Source organism: Maniola jurtina, chromosome 1 (assembly GCF_905333055.1).
Source record: "Maniola jurtina chromosome 1, ilManJurt1.1, whole genome shotgun sequence".
Classification (NCBI taxonomy): domain Eukaryota; kingdom Metazoa; phylum Arthropoda; class Insecta; order Lepidoptera; family Nymphalidae; genus Maniola; species Maniola jurtina.
The window spans coordinates 6,924,553-6,942,729 of record NC_060029.1 but is presented as its reverse complement, the minus strand read 5'-3'; the positions used below and the strand labels follow the sequence as shown (position 1 = coordinate 6,942,729).

At 36.0% G+C, this 18,177-nt stretch overlaps 1 protein-coding gene and 1 long non-coding RNA gene across 2 annotated transcripts; one reads left to right on the top strand and one right to left on the bottom strand.

Moving 5' to 3' along the window:
- Positions 1 to 1,044: 1,044 nt before the first annotated feature.
- LOC123868294 lies at positions 1,045 to 15,810 on the bottom strand. Its single transcript, XR_006796626.1, has 3 exons — positions 15,715 to 15,810; positions 10,388 to 10,389; positions 1,045 to 1,055 (listed from the first exon to the last, which is right to left on the bottom strand). It is a non-coding gene; the product is annotated as an uncharacterized LOC123868294 (long non-coding RNA).
- On the top strand, positions 6,954 to 17,392 carry LOC123868263 (trifunctional enzyme subunit alpha, mitochondrial). The gene is made up of 14 exons (XM_045910704.1): positions 6,954 to 7,165; positions 7,321 to 7,427; positions 8,629 to 8,815; positions 9,188 to 9,380; positions 9,826 to 9,947; positions 10,544 to 10,773; positions 11,375 to 11,554; positions 12,097 to 12,263; positions 12,613 to 12,842; positions 13,159 to 13,351; positions 13,878 to 14,013; positions 15,042 to 15,265; positions 16,437 to 16,553; positions 17,215 to 17,392. The coding sequence occupies exons 1-14, from the start codon at positions 7,096 to 7,098 to the stop codon at positions 17,351 to 17,353; spliced, it is 2,295 nt and encodes a 764-aa protein (XP_045766660.1). The 5' UTR covers positions 6,954 to 7,095; the 3' UTR covers positions 17,354 to 17,392.
- Positions 17,393 to 18,177: the final 785 nt, after the last annotated feature.

The window sequence follows — 18,177 nt, the reverse complement described above, 5'->3', positions numbered from 1 at the left end:
ATAGGGACTATGGTAAAGATAATTATTTGCCTATTTATCTATTAGGCAGATAGATAGAGCATATCTATTATAAATAGATATGCCTATGATAAAGAGGCGCTTTAAGATATTTTATTTTTCTTATTATTAAGTATTTGTTGTTATAGCGGCAATATCTACACATTCTGTGAAAATTTTGACTTTCTACCTAATACGGTTCAAGAGATACAGTTCCTATATGTATTTACAAAATACTCTGTGCCACTGACAGACAGATGGATGGACGGACCTAATATAATCCTACTCTATGGGACGGACGCGGACGGACGAACAGCAGACTGCGGAGGCTTAGTAATAGGGTCCCGTTGGCATCCTTTGGGTACGGAACCCTAAAAAAGTGTCACCGTTCACCGTGGGCTTAGATTAAGTTTTTTTTTTTCTTAGCGCCCTTAAGTCTTGTCGTTAAATTACGTACTAAGGATTAGCAATAAGTGCTTCAAAAATGACTCGAAAAATAACGAATCTCGGGCCATTTTTCGAACGAAAAAATAATAGTGCGCTCTTTATTTGTGGCGTTACATATTTAAAAAGCAGTTTTTACATATTACCAATCCCTAGTAAGTAATTTTATTATTCTGAGCTCACGGTGAACGGTGACACTTTTCTTAAAAAATGCGAAGTGCGAGTCGGACTCTCGCGCTGAGGGTTCCGTACTCAAGTATTTTTTCCAACATATTGCACGATAGCTCAAAAACTATTATGCCTAAAAATAAATAAAAATCTGTTTCAGAATATACAAGTAAAGCCCTTTCATATGATATCCCACTTTATATAGTTATCTACTTTGATTTAAATATATTTTAATTTTTTTTAAATAATGTAACCACAAATTCACGGTTTTCGGATTTATTCCTTTACTTGTGCTGTAAGACCTACCTAACTGCCCATGATTCTAGGTCAACGGGAAGTACCCTATAGGTTTTCTTGACAGACACGACGGACGGACGGACGGACGGACGGACAGACAGACAGGCAACAAAGTAAGGGTTCCGTTTTTTCTTTTGAGGTACGGAGTCCTAAAAACGTAACTCTACCTGTGCGTGTTCAGTTCAGACAAACACTGTAGGCTTTAAATAAATACAAATAACAGTTAAAAATATATTCCCATACTAATATACCTACCTAGCTACTCGTTTATCTGACGTAGAGTTGATCGAGAGCCTACTCTTGTTCAGTATTATCAGCAATCTGTTTGCGTTTCATCGGCAAGACAAGTAAACTACTATAGAACAATTTAAAAGTCCAATGACTTCTACATATGTATTCTACATAGAAATCTTTGTATTTATCTAATATTGGAGATTTTTTGTCTACCTACCTAAATAAGTGTTCGGAAAGAACTGGATATCTCGAATCCTAGTGGAGCATAACTAAGTAACCCACGACTAAGTAACCTATTAAGTTTCCATTTTGTCAATAATAATAATAATACATGTCGTCCATATTTCTATGTGCCTGTGGATTTTTTAATTTAAAATAGTTTAAGTACTACCTACCTACCTACTTACTAAGAGCTAATTCCTAGGGTTCTGTACACGAAGGGTACGAATGGGGCCCTATTACTAGACCGCTGTCCAACCGTCCGTCCGTCCGTCCAGCCGTCTGTCTGTTAGCGGGCTGTATCTCATAAACCATATTAGATATAGATCTGAAATTATGTATAATGTGCCGCTATAACAACAAATATTAAAAATTCTGCCGCTATTAGAAATACAAAAATTAAAAAGTGTTAATTTCTTGTACGGAATCCGGAAAAATCGGTCAAGTGCGAGTCGAACTCTTACACGAAGACCGATTTTTCCAACTTTATAAACGAATAACCTCGTGAATCGTGATTCGTGACTGTCCTAGGTACCTACTATCTATATATAATATTGATTGAGACATGGACTTTAAAAGTGGTTAAGCGGGTACAATGCACACGAACCCGCTTAGAGAAATTGAGTGGGATGAGGCAAAATGGAGGCCCATCACCAACACCCTCAAGAGTCGAGATAAGGACAATTGAATCAATTCCCGATAGTACAGACGACAACTTGTGAAAATCTGAAAAGAATTTTCCTTGGAAATAAAAATCTATGGACAAGTAGGTATAGGTTCTCTCTACAATATATTACCTACCTATTGATATTGAATTTTATTGAAAAAATCAATGGTGCCTACAGAATTTTTTAACAATTATACCAAGCAATTATATAGAGCTGGTCTATGTCTATTTTGAAATGACGCGCCCCACCACCGCAATTTACACATCACTACTACACAAAATTATGTAGTGGGGCCCGTCATTTCAAAATAGACGAGCTCTACCTGCTTAGGTAAGTAGGTATAAAAAGAGAAACTGAATATGGGAATCCCTGACGGAGCTTCGCCGGGGATTCCCATATTCTCTCTACACGGCTATTTTTATATCGTTCAACCCAAATACCTTGGTCCCAACTCCCACCCTTCAGAAAACGGTTTCATCCACGTTGGTAACAATTTTTGCTACTGATTATTAGTCAAGAATATTTGATTCGGGTTCTTCACAAATTTTTTGTTACTGGTTACTTATCAAGAGTAATAGGGTTCGTAACCGACCCTCACCCTGTCTACCTAATAAAACGTAAAAACTTAGAATCGTATTAATAATACGTTTTTAACAGAACTCATAAAAATAAACTTCTTTCTTAGAACTAAAAGCACCACTTGTTGCAATTCGTACTCTGTAACCATGACGACGATGGTGCGACCGCTCGCCACCTCCTCCACCCTCTTTCAGGAAGTTGAGAGAGAGCACATTGAGCCAGGGCTGTCACTTCTTATCGAATTAATTAAACGATTTACGAGATCGAGCATACACTCGTAAGTAGAATGAGAGAATAAGCACCTAATATAGGCCTTGCGGCTTGTGCACCTGACTATTTAAAATCTATCCTATTAAGTTGGAATAGATTTTACTTTTTCATCACAGGTCTAGGAAGGTTTATAAATTACTTATGCCTTTTTCTAATATGGCATAAGTAATTTATTTATAAACCTTCCTAATCTAATATACTTGATATTGATAATAAATACCTACATTATGGGGTAAGGGTTCACCTGTGTTGAAAATCAGATCGTCTGAGTTTTTTACGTTCGTAGATTTATTACTTTGTGTGGCGTTTGATAGATCGAATTTCGTTTCTTCGACGTCGAACTTCATTACCTCGACATCGACCATCGTTACCTCGACATCGACCTTCGTAACCTCTCGACGACGCGACATATCGAAACGTTACCTCAAAGTTGACTTTCGTATCCTCGATATCGAACTTCGTTTCTTCGACATCGAACTTCGTTACTTTCGAAATCAAACTTTGTTACCTCGACGTCGAACGTCGTTATCTCGACATTGACCTTCCTGACCTCTAACCTCGGCCTCTAACGTCGTAACGCTGACATCGACTTTCGTAACCTCAACATCGGCCATCGTTACCTCGAACTGGACTTTTTTATATTCTCGACATCGAACTTTGTTTCAAGACATCGAACTTTGTTTCGAGACATCGAATTTCGTGTCCTCGGCATCAACCTTCGTTTATTCAAAATCTTCTCATAGTGCGCCTATGTTGATCAAACACTTTAAAGCAAAATCTAAATACTTTTAAAGATACAGGCAACCCTAGTAAGCTCTAGTTGCCCCGGGTAATTACACTTCCAAAGCTTTTGATGGAGTGTACAGCTTTAGTGGAGATTCAAAGGCAGTGACTCGTATCCATGAAAGGTTGTGCTCGTGACATATTTATACGACCTTCTTTTATACCTATTGAATATGGGATAGGTAGAGCACCGAACATGTTTTACATTTATGTATGATGATTTTATTCTATTTCTACTCTTTGATGTTATAGGTACCTAACTAAATCATTAGGTACTTTTCATCAGGCCATGATTCTGATTTTAGTCAAGTTGAAGCTACCTTTCTTGTAGTTCAAAATAACGATCATTCTGGTTTCATCTCAGATTAAAATTCCTACGGACTTATTCCTATAAGTACTTAAAATAATAGATAAGCATAAAAGATAGGCACCTACTTCGAAGTTCTATGATCAGAAACCATTAGTTAGGTAATATTATTCTTTAGTCTTTACCTACGCAACGTAAACGTGATTTTATTATAATTTAGGCACTTAAATATAGGATGGGGAACAAGGTATCTATGATGTTAAATCATTGTTAAATCCAAGCGATGCTTTTCGATACTAAATAAATCAAGGCATTCGGCGAAATATTGTAAACGCACTTAAGCGGTGATAAAAACAGTAGTTAAAACGTCGGCCTTAGTTGGAAGGGTCTGGGGTCTGATGCTGGGCACGCACCTCTAACTTTGCCCATTTTAAAAAACTTAAATCCACGCAGAGTAAGTCGCGGGCATTTGGCAGTTTTAAAACAGGTATTTGCAGCTTTAAGTATCAATAACTTCATATTTTATTGTATGTTTGCTTCCAACAGGAATTAGGAGTGCTCGATCATCATTCAAAAACATGTCAATATGTTTAAAATTTAAGCGTTAAGAAATTTCTTCCTTGTGCTATTATTTTATCGTTTTCTTAGCTAATTTTCAACTTATTTTAAAGTTTTGTACATAATTAGATAGCTGAGAATATGTACAAGCTTTGCAAATAATTTGCAGGCCAAAAATGTATGTAACTTTAAAAAAAATAGCATTTTTGGCAAAGTAACCCAATAGAAATTATGAAACTGGTACAGTCTTGGATGCCTAACCGGGGAACCTACAAAGATTATTTTTATTTTAGTATTCACAATTATTAATTGAGATGTCTAGTACTTAGAAATTAAATAAAAAAGTCGGCAATATGCCTTACTTTTTTTTTAATGAATTTTAAAAGAAACAAATACGTATTTTTCTGAAAACGATCAATAACTCAAAAACGGGCGGTCTTTGCCCATAAGTGTTTAGAGGTCATTTGTAGCATTTGACCTCCTCTACAACTTCTCAAAGAGAAGGTAGCGTTTTTCTGGACTTCGTGTGTAAATATCGCACATATGGATAAAAAAATACTAAAAATTATTTCCCCGCTTCAAAACGTTTCTGATTTTAAATAATGTATAAAAAACAAGAATTTAAAAAAAAGAAACATCAAAATCAGAGCTGTTTCTGAGGACTTCCTAAGATTGGCTATTTTACGGCTTTATTTACTCCACTACAATCGCATAGCTAGCGTCCTAAGTATGACTATACTTAGTAGGCATTAAATCTTAATGGGCACTAAAACACTTGGGACGGCTTTCCCTCATTCAGTTCAAATTAGATAACACATAATCGGTTTTTAATATGGACATTTTCAACATATTCTCTAAAATTGTGGAGATTTTATTTGCTGGCAGCCTTTGTTCTACAATGTCATTCAAGCAGAGTATGTAATCACTACAATTTAAGTGCCAAAAGATCCTTGTCGTAGTTACTGTATAAAAAATGGCAGCATCATTTTTTTTTCTCTCGTCTGGCTTTACAAAGATTAGCCTAATGTCAAGTTTGTAGTTATTTATAAGTTAGGGAAACTATATAATTAGGTATGGACTTCGTTTGTGTCGGCTTTCGTCGACACACGCGCGGCACCCCTTTAGAGCGTTTCCCAGTCAGTTCTACCACCAAAACACTAGTAAAACCAGAGACATGCTACCTAAACTAGATTGTGCACTGAGACACCAAAAACGAGCCTATTGAGATAGCGCTAAATTGGAGTGTGTCCCTTTCTATTAAGATGACAACACGATTTGATAATGTAAGACATTTGACGGATTATATGAGAATAGGAGAGGATGAATCATCATGATAACCCATCGCCGCCCACTACTGAGCACGGGTCTCTTCTCAGAATGATAAAGGTTTAGGCCATAGTCTGCCGCGCTGTAGTTATAAAAGTAGAGAAATTCAATTTTTTTTTGTTCTGCGAAAAAGTACCAGTCATGTTAAGTATGGGTACCTATAATATAGGTAAGTAAAATTATTTTGTATAATCTGATGCATGTGTTTAGGTCCTAAACAGTTTTAGGAAGTTCGTAAGCAAGGCATACTTTTGGGAAAATTGATGGTACAGCGTTTCTTTTTAAAAAAAATTCAGTGCACACGAAGCCGTAGCAAAATCTTCCGCTTTAAAATGCATTCCGCAAACTGCCGAATATTTGGTGATATTTCCTGGAACGACAGCGATCCATTTTTGCCTTAATTCTTCATTTTTGAGAAATATATCGATAAACAGAAAAAACACTTCCATTAAACAATCAAATTATGGTTACCTTACTACTTCTGTATAGTATAGTACAGAATGTTCGCCATATTGTTTTGCTTGACATCCAGTGTTGTCATCCTATTAATTTAAAAAAATATTTATAATACTTTTTAAACTAAATGATATTTTAATGACATTATAAAATAAAGATAACGGTATGAAAATTACTGCGAAAACAAAAGAAAGTAATCTTGTTGTTTGAAATTAAATAAACAATGAATAAGAACTTTGTGAGCTACATCATAATCATAATTCGTACCATTGAAAATATTTTTTTATGCTTGCAATCCATTAGACAGTGACACAATCCAATTTATAGACCTCTCGCTCGGCTCGTTTTTCCGCTTAGCATAATTGTATTAGAAATTGGACTTTATGCTAATGCAACAGAGTTTATTTTTGCAGGGAATTAAATCTGAAGTGCACAATCATGTTTAGGTAGCACATCTCTGAGTAAAACACAAAACCCGGCCACTTTTATCAAAAAAAAAAAAAAAACAAAAAGACAGAGCACGCGCGCCAGCAAACACCAACACAGACGAAGTCCAGCATTATCTTATAACTTATAATATTCTATATTGCTGTCAGTCAAATGTCACATTTAATGTCAGTGTCAATGAGTTTCACCCGCCCTCCTTGATTTTTGTTCCCTTCACCCCCTCTTCTATCTATCACCATCTGACGAGAAAGTTTAGGTTCAAAGTCTGGGTCTAAAATTCTTTAGTTTATTAGCGAACTTTATTTAATTTTAAGTTGCTGTTTACATAATAAGTTATTCAATATGTCTAACAGTAAAATGTTTAATGCCCTTAAGATTCTAAAACGCCGGAATAATGTGAATTTTGTAAACAGTAAGTATTGGCCTACTAACCAAATACGAATCACAATTTATGAGTAGATTTAGCAGTTTACTGTATATTTTGTTAAATAAATCGTAGTATTATTTGTACCGCTACATTCCTAACTTAAATTACACTTGTTTAAGATTTATTGTAAAACTTTTCAGGGCTACATAACAGGCACTTTGCGGCCGCCGCCGCTTCACAAGTACATACAAGATGTAAATTGGTTAATGGAGTGTACGTTATTACTTTGGATTCGCCAAATGTTAAAGTAAGTCTAAAAAAACGTATTCATAGATATATAAATGGGGTCGGGTTTAGAATCGCGATACCTCGGTCGCGAGTTGGGTGACTCCAGGGGGCTAGATAGAACCTTAACTTGAATTTTATATGGCGGTGAGGTGAACAAAAAATGTGATATAAAATAAAGCATGATTGCATGAAATGGGATGTAGCATGATTGCATGAAATGAGATGTAAATCTGATCACCCCAACTACACAATTTTTTTCTGTCCTGCTCTGAAGTGTTACTGTACATTTCATCAATAGACAGTGTTTCTATTAAGTTTTAAGTCATTAGCAAATACTATTTTAATTTTTAAAGATTTTCGAAATGAGTCTATAAATAATAAATATTAATATTTAAAGTTATTGCTTAGTAGTTACCTATTGTGATTGTTGCCTAAATTATTGTGATTATGGTACATACTTATTCAAATGTTTTATCTATGATAACAGTTAATATGGCAATAGTCCAAGACTACTAAAATGATCACAGTAACCAACTCAAATAATATGTATATTAAACTAGGTCCAAATGCTTATTTATGTAATTGTATTATATTAATACTAACACAAGTAATGTGCAAGCTTAATTGCATTATATAACTATTTGAAGCTCTAAAAAGTGTACAACTGATCTATTAAATATAAAAAAATATTATTAAATAACTGATTGTATAAAAATGTGTCTGTCTGTCTGTCTACTAATTTTTCACAGCCCAATATAACCAATTTTGACGAAATTTGGTACAGAGATAATAATGTGCAATCAATTAATTAATTGTAATTCAATAACATGTCCCAGAAAATCAAAGATTTCCCACAAGTTTTTTAAAAATGTAATAGTACACTGAGCAAGTAGCTGGCATTTGATACAGAAATAGCTTGCATCCCAAAAAATCAAAGAGTTTTAACAGAATCAAAAAAATCGAAACTTAAGCAGGTGAAATTGCGGGCATCATCAGCTAGTATTATTATAAACTAGATGGTTCTAATGACTTTGCGTGAGGTCCTAAAAATCCTGTGGGAACTCTTTGATTTTTTGGGAAGTCCATACGGTCTCAGTGAATTATAATACACATCTCATTCACATGGAAGATATAAGTATAAACCATCTTTAAAAACAGTCTGTAAATTTTTATTAGCAAGGCCAATTTTATTTCAACTAAAAATCCACTCTTGTTTACAGGTTAACTCACTAAATGAGGCTGTTATGGATGAAGTGTCCAATATAGTCAATGAAATTGAATCAAACCCAGCAATTGAAGCAGCTGTTTTCATATCGGGCAAGCCAGGATGTTTCATAGCCGGTGCTGATATTAGCATGATAGAGAACTGTAAAACTAAAGAAGAAGTTGCTAGACTCTCCAGAAATGGTATTTATCAATATTTATACAATATAAAACATATTGTTTATCTGTCAGTTGTCTATCATCTTTTCATATTATTATATTTGCGCATCATTCATCTGACTGAGTTGAAAATTTTGAGATGATTTATTTATTTTGTCAAATGTGAATTAATGAGAATAAATAAATAAATACACTGATGCATAGTCAAAATGTGTTTGTGAATGATGTATTACACGCAAAATATATAGTTAAGTATCTGCTATAGTTTGGTTGTACACTACAAATGTTGTACACTTTTTTATACCAAATATTAAAAAGTTATAAAAAGCTATACAGGTACTATTTTCAAGTTTTTTTGCTAATTGGAATTTGCTATGTACAATATTTCTGTCAAAGGTCATGAAATATTCAAGAGAATTGAAAATTCGCGCAAGCCTTTCGTGGCAGCTATTCAAGGCAGCTGTCTGGGCGGCGGCCTGGAGACTGCTCTGGCGTGTAAATACAGAATCGCTGTTAAGGACTCCAAGACTGGATTTGGTCTGCCTGAGGTGATGTTAGGTCTTTTACCTGGAGGTGGTGGTACGCAAAGGTGAGTTGTTGGTTTCTAATCTGGGTATATTACTGGTTCCTTTGTCTGTTTGTCTCCTTAGCTTTTAGATATACCACTTACCTGCTGAGAAGAGACCTTTTAGATAATAGCCAAAGTTGAAGGAATTTTTCTTCCTTAGTGTTTTAATTTCATTCAATACAATTTCAATTGTATGCTATCACACTAATATTATAAAGGCGAAAGTTTGTATGTGTGTGTGTCTGTTGTGTGAGTCTATCTGTGTGTGTGAATTCTAAAAAAAGACTTCGAAGTTTCAATCCAATATACCATACAGTAGTCAAATTGCGACAATTATGGTACTACTTACTAAAGGTAATGTTTTTAACTTGCCTACGTAAACTATACAAAGATACATCAAATCAGCCAGTCAGCTAAACTTTTTTAGTTAAATCTAACACAGGCATAAATTATTTCCAATTTCCAGGATGCCAGCTCTAACATCCATTCCGACAACTTTAGACTTAGCTCTCACTGGGAAAACAGTGAAAGCTGATAGGGCAAAAAAACTCGGTATTGTGGACCTTTTGGTTTCTCCACTTGGACCAGGTAAATGTTGCATTAGATTATTATTTCTTAAAGTTCGTTAAATTAATTTATGATTATTATATTTTATTCCAGATTGAGACAAAAATCTTGGGCGTTAACCATTTTGAGTCACCAACCAATCATAAACATGTTTTCAAAAAACTTTACATTATTCAATTAGAAAACATAGTTTCGTTTGTGATTGGTTGGTAACTCAAAATATTTAGCACCCACTGATATTTTGTTTCTATCACTTGCATGGGATTACATAACAGAGAGAGTGCTACACTAACTTATTTTCGTGGATGAAGTATAAATATATTTAAGCCTGTTTAGATTAAGAAAGTGACAGTTTTTAATTTGCTAGTCACACTCTCCCTAGTCACTGCCATTCAGTTTGAGCTGACTTGGTTCAGTTAATTACCTCAAGTGGCGTGCAGTTCATAGAGGCATAAAAGCACTGCTTACCCAAGTTGAAATAGCGTCATGCTCATTTTTCATCATGGCAGTTAAACTTTACTAATGCCTCTCATAATCTAACCCTGTGCACGCCACTGAGTACCTGTGTCCTACGTTTATTTAAGAATTGTACCTAATATGCCTATGAAATCTTTAAGGTCTTGGGCAACCAGAAACAAACACAATCAAATACTTGGAAAATGTCTCTATTCAAATAGCTAAAGACATTGCGTCTGGAAAAATAAAGGTTGATAGGAATAAGAAGGGACTAGTTGACAAAGTAACCGCCATGGCCATGCAGTGGGACTTTGTGAAAAACTTTATTTTCAAGAAAGCTAAGGAACAAGTAATGAAAGCATCACGCGGTCTATATCCTGCCCCATTGAAGGTGAGAATGATGCATCAATATTGGACCTTGAACTAGAACATTACAATCAGTTTAGTTTAGAAGTAAGAAACCTTAAAAGTAATTATTGTATAAAATTAAATAGATTTAAAGTTGTCTTGTTTAATTTATAACAACTTAGACATATTAAATGAAAAAATTATTCCTGAAAAATTTACCATATTATTTCTAGTAATTTTCTAGTATTGCTAGCAAGACTCGCATGCAATTTATGTTTGTTATTTGTATGTGAGGCTTTCTATAACAGTGTGATAATTGACGCACCTTACTTGTACCAAGTTGTTCGTTGCAAACAAATAATTCGAGATGCGCTTCCATCAAAGCTAGAACCCAGAGCTGAGAAGTCAGGCTGAATGTACTTGAATTGGTATTTTTTTTTTCCATAATTTTTATTATTTCGCTAAGGAATGCAATGCTACTCTAGCTAATTTATAATTATTTTTTTTATAATAGATGCACACTAATAAAATATAATATCATTATTTTTGAATTCATCATTAGGGTTTTAAGATAGATTTCAGATAGAGTGTAGATAAAATAGTATATAGAAATTATTTATTTATCAAGACAAATACTGTTGTAGATCCTCGAAGTAGTTAGAACAGGTGTAGACAAGGGCCAGGCGGCGGGCTACGAGGCCGAGATCCAGGCCTTCGCCGAGCTCGCCATGACGCCGCAGAGCAAGGGGCTCATCGGCCTCTTCCGGGGCCAAACCGAATGTAAGAAGAACCGGTTCGGCAAGTCACAAGTTGAAGTTAAAACGGTATGTAATAACACCATTGTTTGATATATTATTGCAATAATAAAAGCAATTTATTAGTCCATTTTGATTAAATAATTAATTCAATAGCGATTATTGTCAGCTTATTTTCGCCCTTGCTATCACTATATCCTGTTGTATCCCCTCTTAGAAATCGAAGATATGTTCATTATGAAATCTTGATTTTTTTCTTTGACTTCACGATGGCGGGGATTCTTTATGGGGGGAAATGACCTGCGACTGGGTTATATAATATGACATAGTATGTATTGAGATTATGAGGAAATGTAAGGAGCTGGCGATCAGTGACGGCGAAAGAACTGATACAATGATTGCATTTTTAGATCTTTAAATAGTTTTGGACCTAAGCAATTTTGTTTGGAAACTTTTTGAGGCTATTTTTATAGAAAATAACCCAACTTGTTTTCATAGAAAATAAGTAACTCAATCAAGACATTACGTCGTATATTAAAAAAAATATGTTTGAGTTAAAAGAAGACTGTTCTATTTGCGCGTTCCTCTTTCTCATCATCGATTTATTTCAGATCGGTGTTCTGGGCGCGGGTCTGATGGGCGCGGGCATAGTACAGGTGTCGATTGACAAGGGCTATAGTGTGGTTCTGAAGGACGCCACCAACGCCGGCCTCTACCGCGGCGTGGGACAGATCCAGAACGGCCTCGTCAACGCCGTCAAAAGGAAGAGGATCTCGGCGTAAGTTTAGATCAGTGTCATAAGCGTGGACATTGTCCAAGTGTTCATCGACAAGGGCTACAGCGTTGTCCTGAAGGACGCGACCAACGTCGGCCTCTACTGCGGCGTCGGACAGATCCAGAACGGCCTCGTCAACGCCGTCAAAAACAGAACAGCATTTCTGCGTGAGTTCAGATCGGTGTTTGCGCGGGAATGCTTCTTCTTTTTCTTTACTTAGACGTAACCCGCCTAAGTGCAGCCGTCCGTTATACGTTAGACCTCTGGTGGTGTGAGCATTGTACAAGGGTTTACCGGTTTACACCGGTTTTATAATTTGAAGTTGTATAAAGTGTGTTAATATCGTTTGCAGCTTACAGAAAGACAAGTTCTTGTCGAACCTGCTGCCAACACTGGACTACAGCAAGTTCAAGAACACGGACTGTGTGATTGAGGCGGTGTTTGAAGACATCAACATCAAGCACAAAGTGATCAAGGAGCTCGAAGCCGTGGTGCCGAAGCACTGCATCATTGCAACCAACACCAGCGCCATCCCGATCACCAAGATCGCAGCGGGCAGCAGCAGGCCGGACAAAGTCATTGGTCAGTTTTTAAATTCTTTGACGCCACTATTTTTTAATTACTAAATTATAATTTTTTTTTAACTGTATAAACACGTTATGTATCGAATTCTGACAAAGCAGCTCGCGGCGGTGGTACCTCTGGTGTTGCAAAAGTTCATAGGCGGCGGTAATCACTTAACACCAGATGACCCGCCTGCTCATTTGCTCGCTATTTTTTTATAAAATAAAAGCAAATTTTTTGTTTTATTGGTAATTCAAAATGAGTGGTGTTACATATTATAGTCGTCTAGCCTACTTCAATTATATTATTAATTAATAATGAAATGATGAAACAGGCATGCACTACTTCTCTCCGGTGGACAAGATGATGCTGTTGGAGATCATCCGGCATCCCGGCACCAGCGACGACACGGCGGCGGCGGCCGTGGCCGTGGGGCTCAAGCAGGGCAAGGTGGTCATCACCGTGGGCGACGGGCCCGGCTTCTACACCACGCGCATCCTCTCCACCATGCTCAGCGAGGCCGTGAGGTATCAGTACAACTGGCTATTCAGTTCATTTGTTTTATGGCACGGAGCTGCCCCAGACAGGCGCGATTTACTTCGCCAATGACGTGTGGAATTGAAGAGACACAAGAATGGTTGGTGATAGCTGGAAATTTCGAATAGCTTTTAAATTTGGATAATTTTATAAGTGGCAGGTTTTTTCAGAGTATATTATATTATTTTATATGGTTGGTTTCTAGCCTGGAACAACACAATATTATATAAACATTCTGGGTTTCTTCAGTTTCTAGTCCAATATGCATTGATGATTTCCCGGTTTCTGACGTATATTCAACTTCCAGAGACTTCCAGTCCCAGTCTGGTCCCGAATCCAAAAAATCACTCGCCCAATCGCCGTCATAGGCGAAGCTTCTGCTGTGGCTGTTTTCGGCCACGGTAACAACTTGGCAAGAATTATATTTTGTAAAATATACAGATAAATATGTAAATCAGCTTGAATGTTGTTGGCTGTTCAACTATGTGGCTGACGTGAATTCGTTGCTAATTATAGGCTACTTCAAGAAGGAGTCGACCCGAAAGATCTGGATAATATGACGAAGCAGTTTGGGTTCCCCGTGGGTGCCGCCACACTGGCTGATGAAGTCGGTATCGACGTAGGCTCACACATTGCTGTCGACTTAGCTAAGGTACTTATAACATGCTAACTTTGGCGTTTTGTCTTTATTCTTGAGACCTCTAGGTTGATTCTAGAAAACCTGTATCAAAGGTTATTACAGTCACAATTGTTGTGATTGGCTGAATTTATGGTAGTTTTTTAAAACAATGCATTATAGCCAATAGTGAGCGAGCGCCAACCAATCAAACGTGATTGCGATCGTCATTGTAGCTGTCATTTTGGTGCAAACGAGCCTCTGATGGCAGACAATTAAATCACGAGGTTTGCAAGCTCGCGTGCCAGATATGAAAATAGTGATGGTTTTATTTATAAGGACAAATTAATTAACTTCTGGCCTATATTGCTAGATCATTATTAAATATCTAGCTGATGCCCGTGACTTCGTCCGTGTGGATTTAGATTTTTAAAATCCAGTGGGAACTATTTGATTTTCCGGAATAAGAAATAGCCTATGCTACTTTTCAGGTCTTTAACTATATTCATGCAAACAATCACGCCGATCCGTTGCTCCATTGTGGCGTGATTGAAGAACACACAAACACGCTTTCGCATTTGTAATATGGGTGGTAAAAATAAAAAAGCTATTTATTATATCTAATATATTTTATTATATCTGGCAATTTTATCACTAATGTATACATGACAACAAGCTAAATAATTAATTGTGGGTTTGGTCCTTTTGTCATCATAATTATTATGAGGGATCCAAGGTGTAATGTCTTGTAAATGTTTTTAGTATATTTCGCGCGTTCAAAACATGGCACGTAGGCAACGGTTAAATAGCGGACGGACGCGCGCCGCTATGATTGGCTGGGATATTTTCGCGCCATTCAAAAATAGATTTCTGCGCAGGTACATTGGCGTAATTTACAAAAGGGATTGTACTGTACTCAGATTAACATAATACGTCACTAAACTCAAGACAAATAAATCAATTCAGACACTTTATTTATTTAACTGACCTTGAGATTTATACTTAAAAATTATTTGATCCAAATTCTGTAGAATATAGATAATGATATTTAATTTTTTACTCAGGCGTTCGGCGACCGTATCAGTGGCGGTGATTTGAACATCATGCAAGATTTAGTCAAAGCTGGCTTCATGGGCAGGAAGTCCGGCAAAGGCTTCTACATCTATGAGAAGGGTACTAAGAACAGGGATGTCAATCAAGAAGCAGTACAGCTCCTAAAGGATAAATACTCTCTGCAACCCCGTGGTGCTAACACTGTTGAAGACCAACAACTAAGGATGGTGTCCAGGTATGTGCCATTTATTAGATTCGCCACTTTGTCCGTGAGGATATAGGTTTTCTAAAAATCTTTAGGAACTTTGATAAATTATCTATGATAAACCATAGCCTATGTGTTATTTCAGAGCCGGTTCCCACTTGTCAGCTATAGGATCCGGATTTTAATTGGATGTTCCAGTGGAAGAATAATTTATATGACATTTACACTTGACTGAAACAGATTTTGTGTCAAAATGTTCCACCACTGGTACATCCGATTAAAATCCGGGCCCGACAGCCGACAAGTAGGAACGGGCTGTCAGGATATAAGCTATCTCTATCTAAACAGCCAAATCGGTTTAGTAATTGTGGTGTGAAGGAGTAACAAACAGTCAAACTTTCACATTTATGATATTATGTTAGGACCAAGATTATCAGAACCTCTGACTCTGATTATCACAAATTGTGAATTGATTGAACAACGAAACTAAATTTTAGTGTAGTCACATCTTTTTCTTACCAATGTAATAAGAAAAGGACAAATAAACCTAATTTAGTTTAGACCTGTCAAACCTCGTGAATTTAGGCAGAGGGAACACTCTGTATGTCCAATATTAGCCTAAGGTGACGTAGAATATAAAAACAAAAAATGTATAACACCACAAGGTTACAGTAACTAGAAAAGAGGTGATAACTTTCGAACGGCTGAACCGATTTTCTTGGATTATAGCTAAGAACACTCTCGATCATGCTACCTTTCAAACAAAAAAAAAACTAAATTAAAATCGGTTCATTAGTTTAGGAGCTATGACGTCACATACAGATACACCGATACAGAGATACACATGTCAAACTTATAACACCCCTCTTTTTGGGTTGGGGGTTAAGAATAGGACTACTTTAATGCTACCTGCGTCAAATGTACTAACATTTGACGTCTGTCAGTGACATCGAAGCCCTGGACGTTTTGTTAGAAGGTTCTAACAGCTGTCGTGAATTGTGGCTTTAGATGCCAGTCGCGAGCGTATTTTTTAAATTTGTAGAGCGCACTAAAATTTAGAATCGTTAAATTTAAAATGCAGCCTCCATCCCTTTTTAGCAATATTAAACAGAAAAATATGCAGATACTCTTTTAGTTTAGAGAAAAACATCAGAATCGGTGCCATTGTCTTTGGTTGTAAATATGTTTTCTTCTTTTACAGATTTGTTAATGAAGCAGTATTATCCCTAGAAGAGAAAATCTTGCACAGTCCGCTGGAAGGAGATGTTGGGGCCGTATTCGGCCTGGGCTTCCCGCCGTTCACTGGTGGACCATTCCGGTAATTGGATTTTTCCCCATGACATATTATACCTAATTAAACAGTAGTTTTCACTCTAATAATGCAAACTAAACGAGGAGTTGGCTTTGTAAATACCTTACTAATCAAAATACTTTTTTGGATACTGCACACAATTGTGAACTTATTTAAAAGAAAAATAGCCTAAAACTGTGCTAAAATTGAGTCTCAGAGTTCATCGTTTTGATCAAAACAATACAATTACAGAACAGCTTAAAAATTATAAAATTTTATTTCATGCAACAAAATGGTGTTAACCATTTTGTTCGTCAGCTCCTCAATAATTATTTGTATCTATAAAATTAGCAATGATTGGTCAAAATATTGATAGCGTAAATGTGACGCGTGGCGTTGTGATGCCATTTCGTTATTTTTGTTACATTGCATATTATTCACGGTTAAGTTTAATCTCGATTTATTTAATCTGATTTAAATTAATCTAATTAACTAATCAATTAAAAAATTTATCGATTAATGTCAACGCTGGTCCACAGTCGCACATTCATAAATATCTGCCGTAAACCATTTAAAGCATTTTAAGATTGCACATTTAAAACAATAAATTAATTTGCCTTTAAACTTTTTATGATAAGTGGAAAGTAGCTGTATACTTATTCATATGCAAAAACTATTATTATTTTAGGTGGGTTGACCAATATGGTGCGGATAAACTTGTAAAGAAGATGGAGGAGTACCAGGGATTGTACGGCGCACCATTCAAACCAGCTCAGACACTCGTTGACATGGCCAAAGATAGCAGCAAGAAATTTCATAAGAACTAACATTTATTATAAACTGATAAAATGATAAGCTATTTTTTTTTTAAATACAAAAAAAATTGATGAAGAACTGACTGTCCATGATTTTCCTACTACCAGCTCTTCCATTTGTAAAAAACTGCCTTCTTATTTTTTGTTACAATATTGTACTCAACATGCTTTATTATCTTCTTTGTTATCGATTAATACTTAGAAATTAAAACAAATAATTATAGTCTGTTCAATTTCAAAGAGTGCTTGATAGTATAAGATGAATGTCAATTTTTGTAGGGACATATTTATTTAGATATAAGAAAATACATATTTTACTACGGAATTTATTGGTAAGAATGTGAACCTTATATAGATTTATTATGTAAGTTCTGTTATTCCCATTTGCTGAATAAATCTGATTTAATAACATATTATTTAAACCAGTTTTTTATTTATTTCCTTTTTAAGGTCCCAAAATAGTAATAAAAAAGGAACCCTTGATGGTGCAGCTTCGCCTGTTCCTGCTTTTCAGTAACACTAATGCTACTTGAAAATCAATCCGTTCACATTCACAACAGCGACAAGTCGCTAAAATAGTGTCGTTTCCACAGATGAAGGAAACAAGGGTATATGTGCGTCTCACCCTTTCCCTCTAACCGCACCTCACCCCGTGTGAGGCCGGTGAATGTGAATGAATTTTGCTTGAGATAGGTACAAGATTTTTTTAGTCAAAAACGGCAAAGAGAAAATGCAATCAACGTTTAGAATTCTGATAATAAAGATTACCATGGACTTCGTCTGCGATGACGCTTGCTGGCGCGCGTGCTGTGCTTGTTTGGAGTGTTTTTTTTGTT

Bases quoted from the DNA above. Each gene is read 5' to 3' on its own strand.
- LOC123868263 (XM_045910704.1), top strand. From the start codon at position 7,096: ATGTCTAACAGTAAAATGTTTAATGCCCTTAAGATTCTAAAACGCCGG. The intron at 9,948-10,543 runs GTAAATGTTGCA...GAAATCTTTAAG, and splicing joins GGTTTCTCCACTTGGACCAG to GTCTTGGGCAACCAGAAACA. The intron at 11,555-12,096 runs GTATGTAATAAC...GATTTATTTCAG, and splicing joins CACAAGTTGAAGTTAAAACG to ATCGGTGTTCTGGGCGCGGG.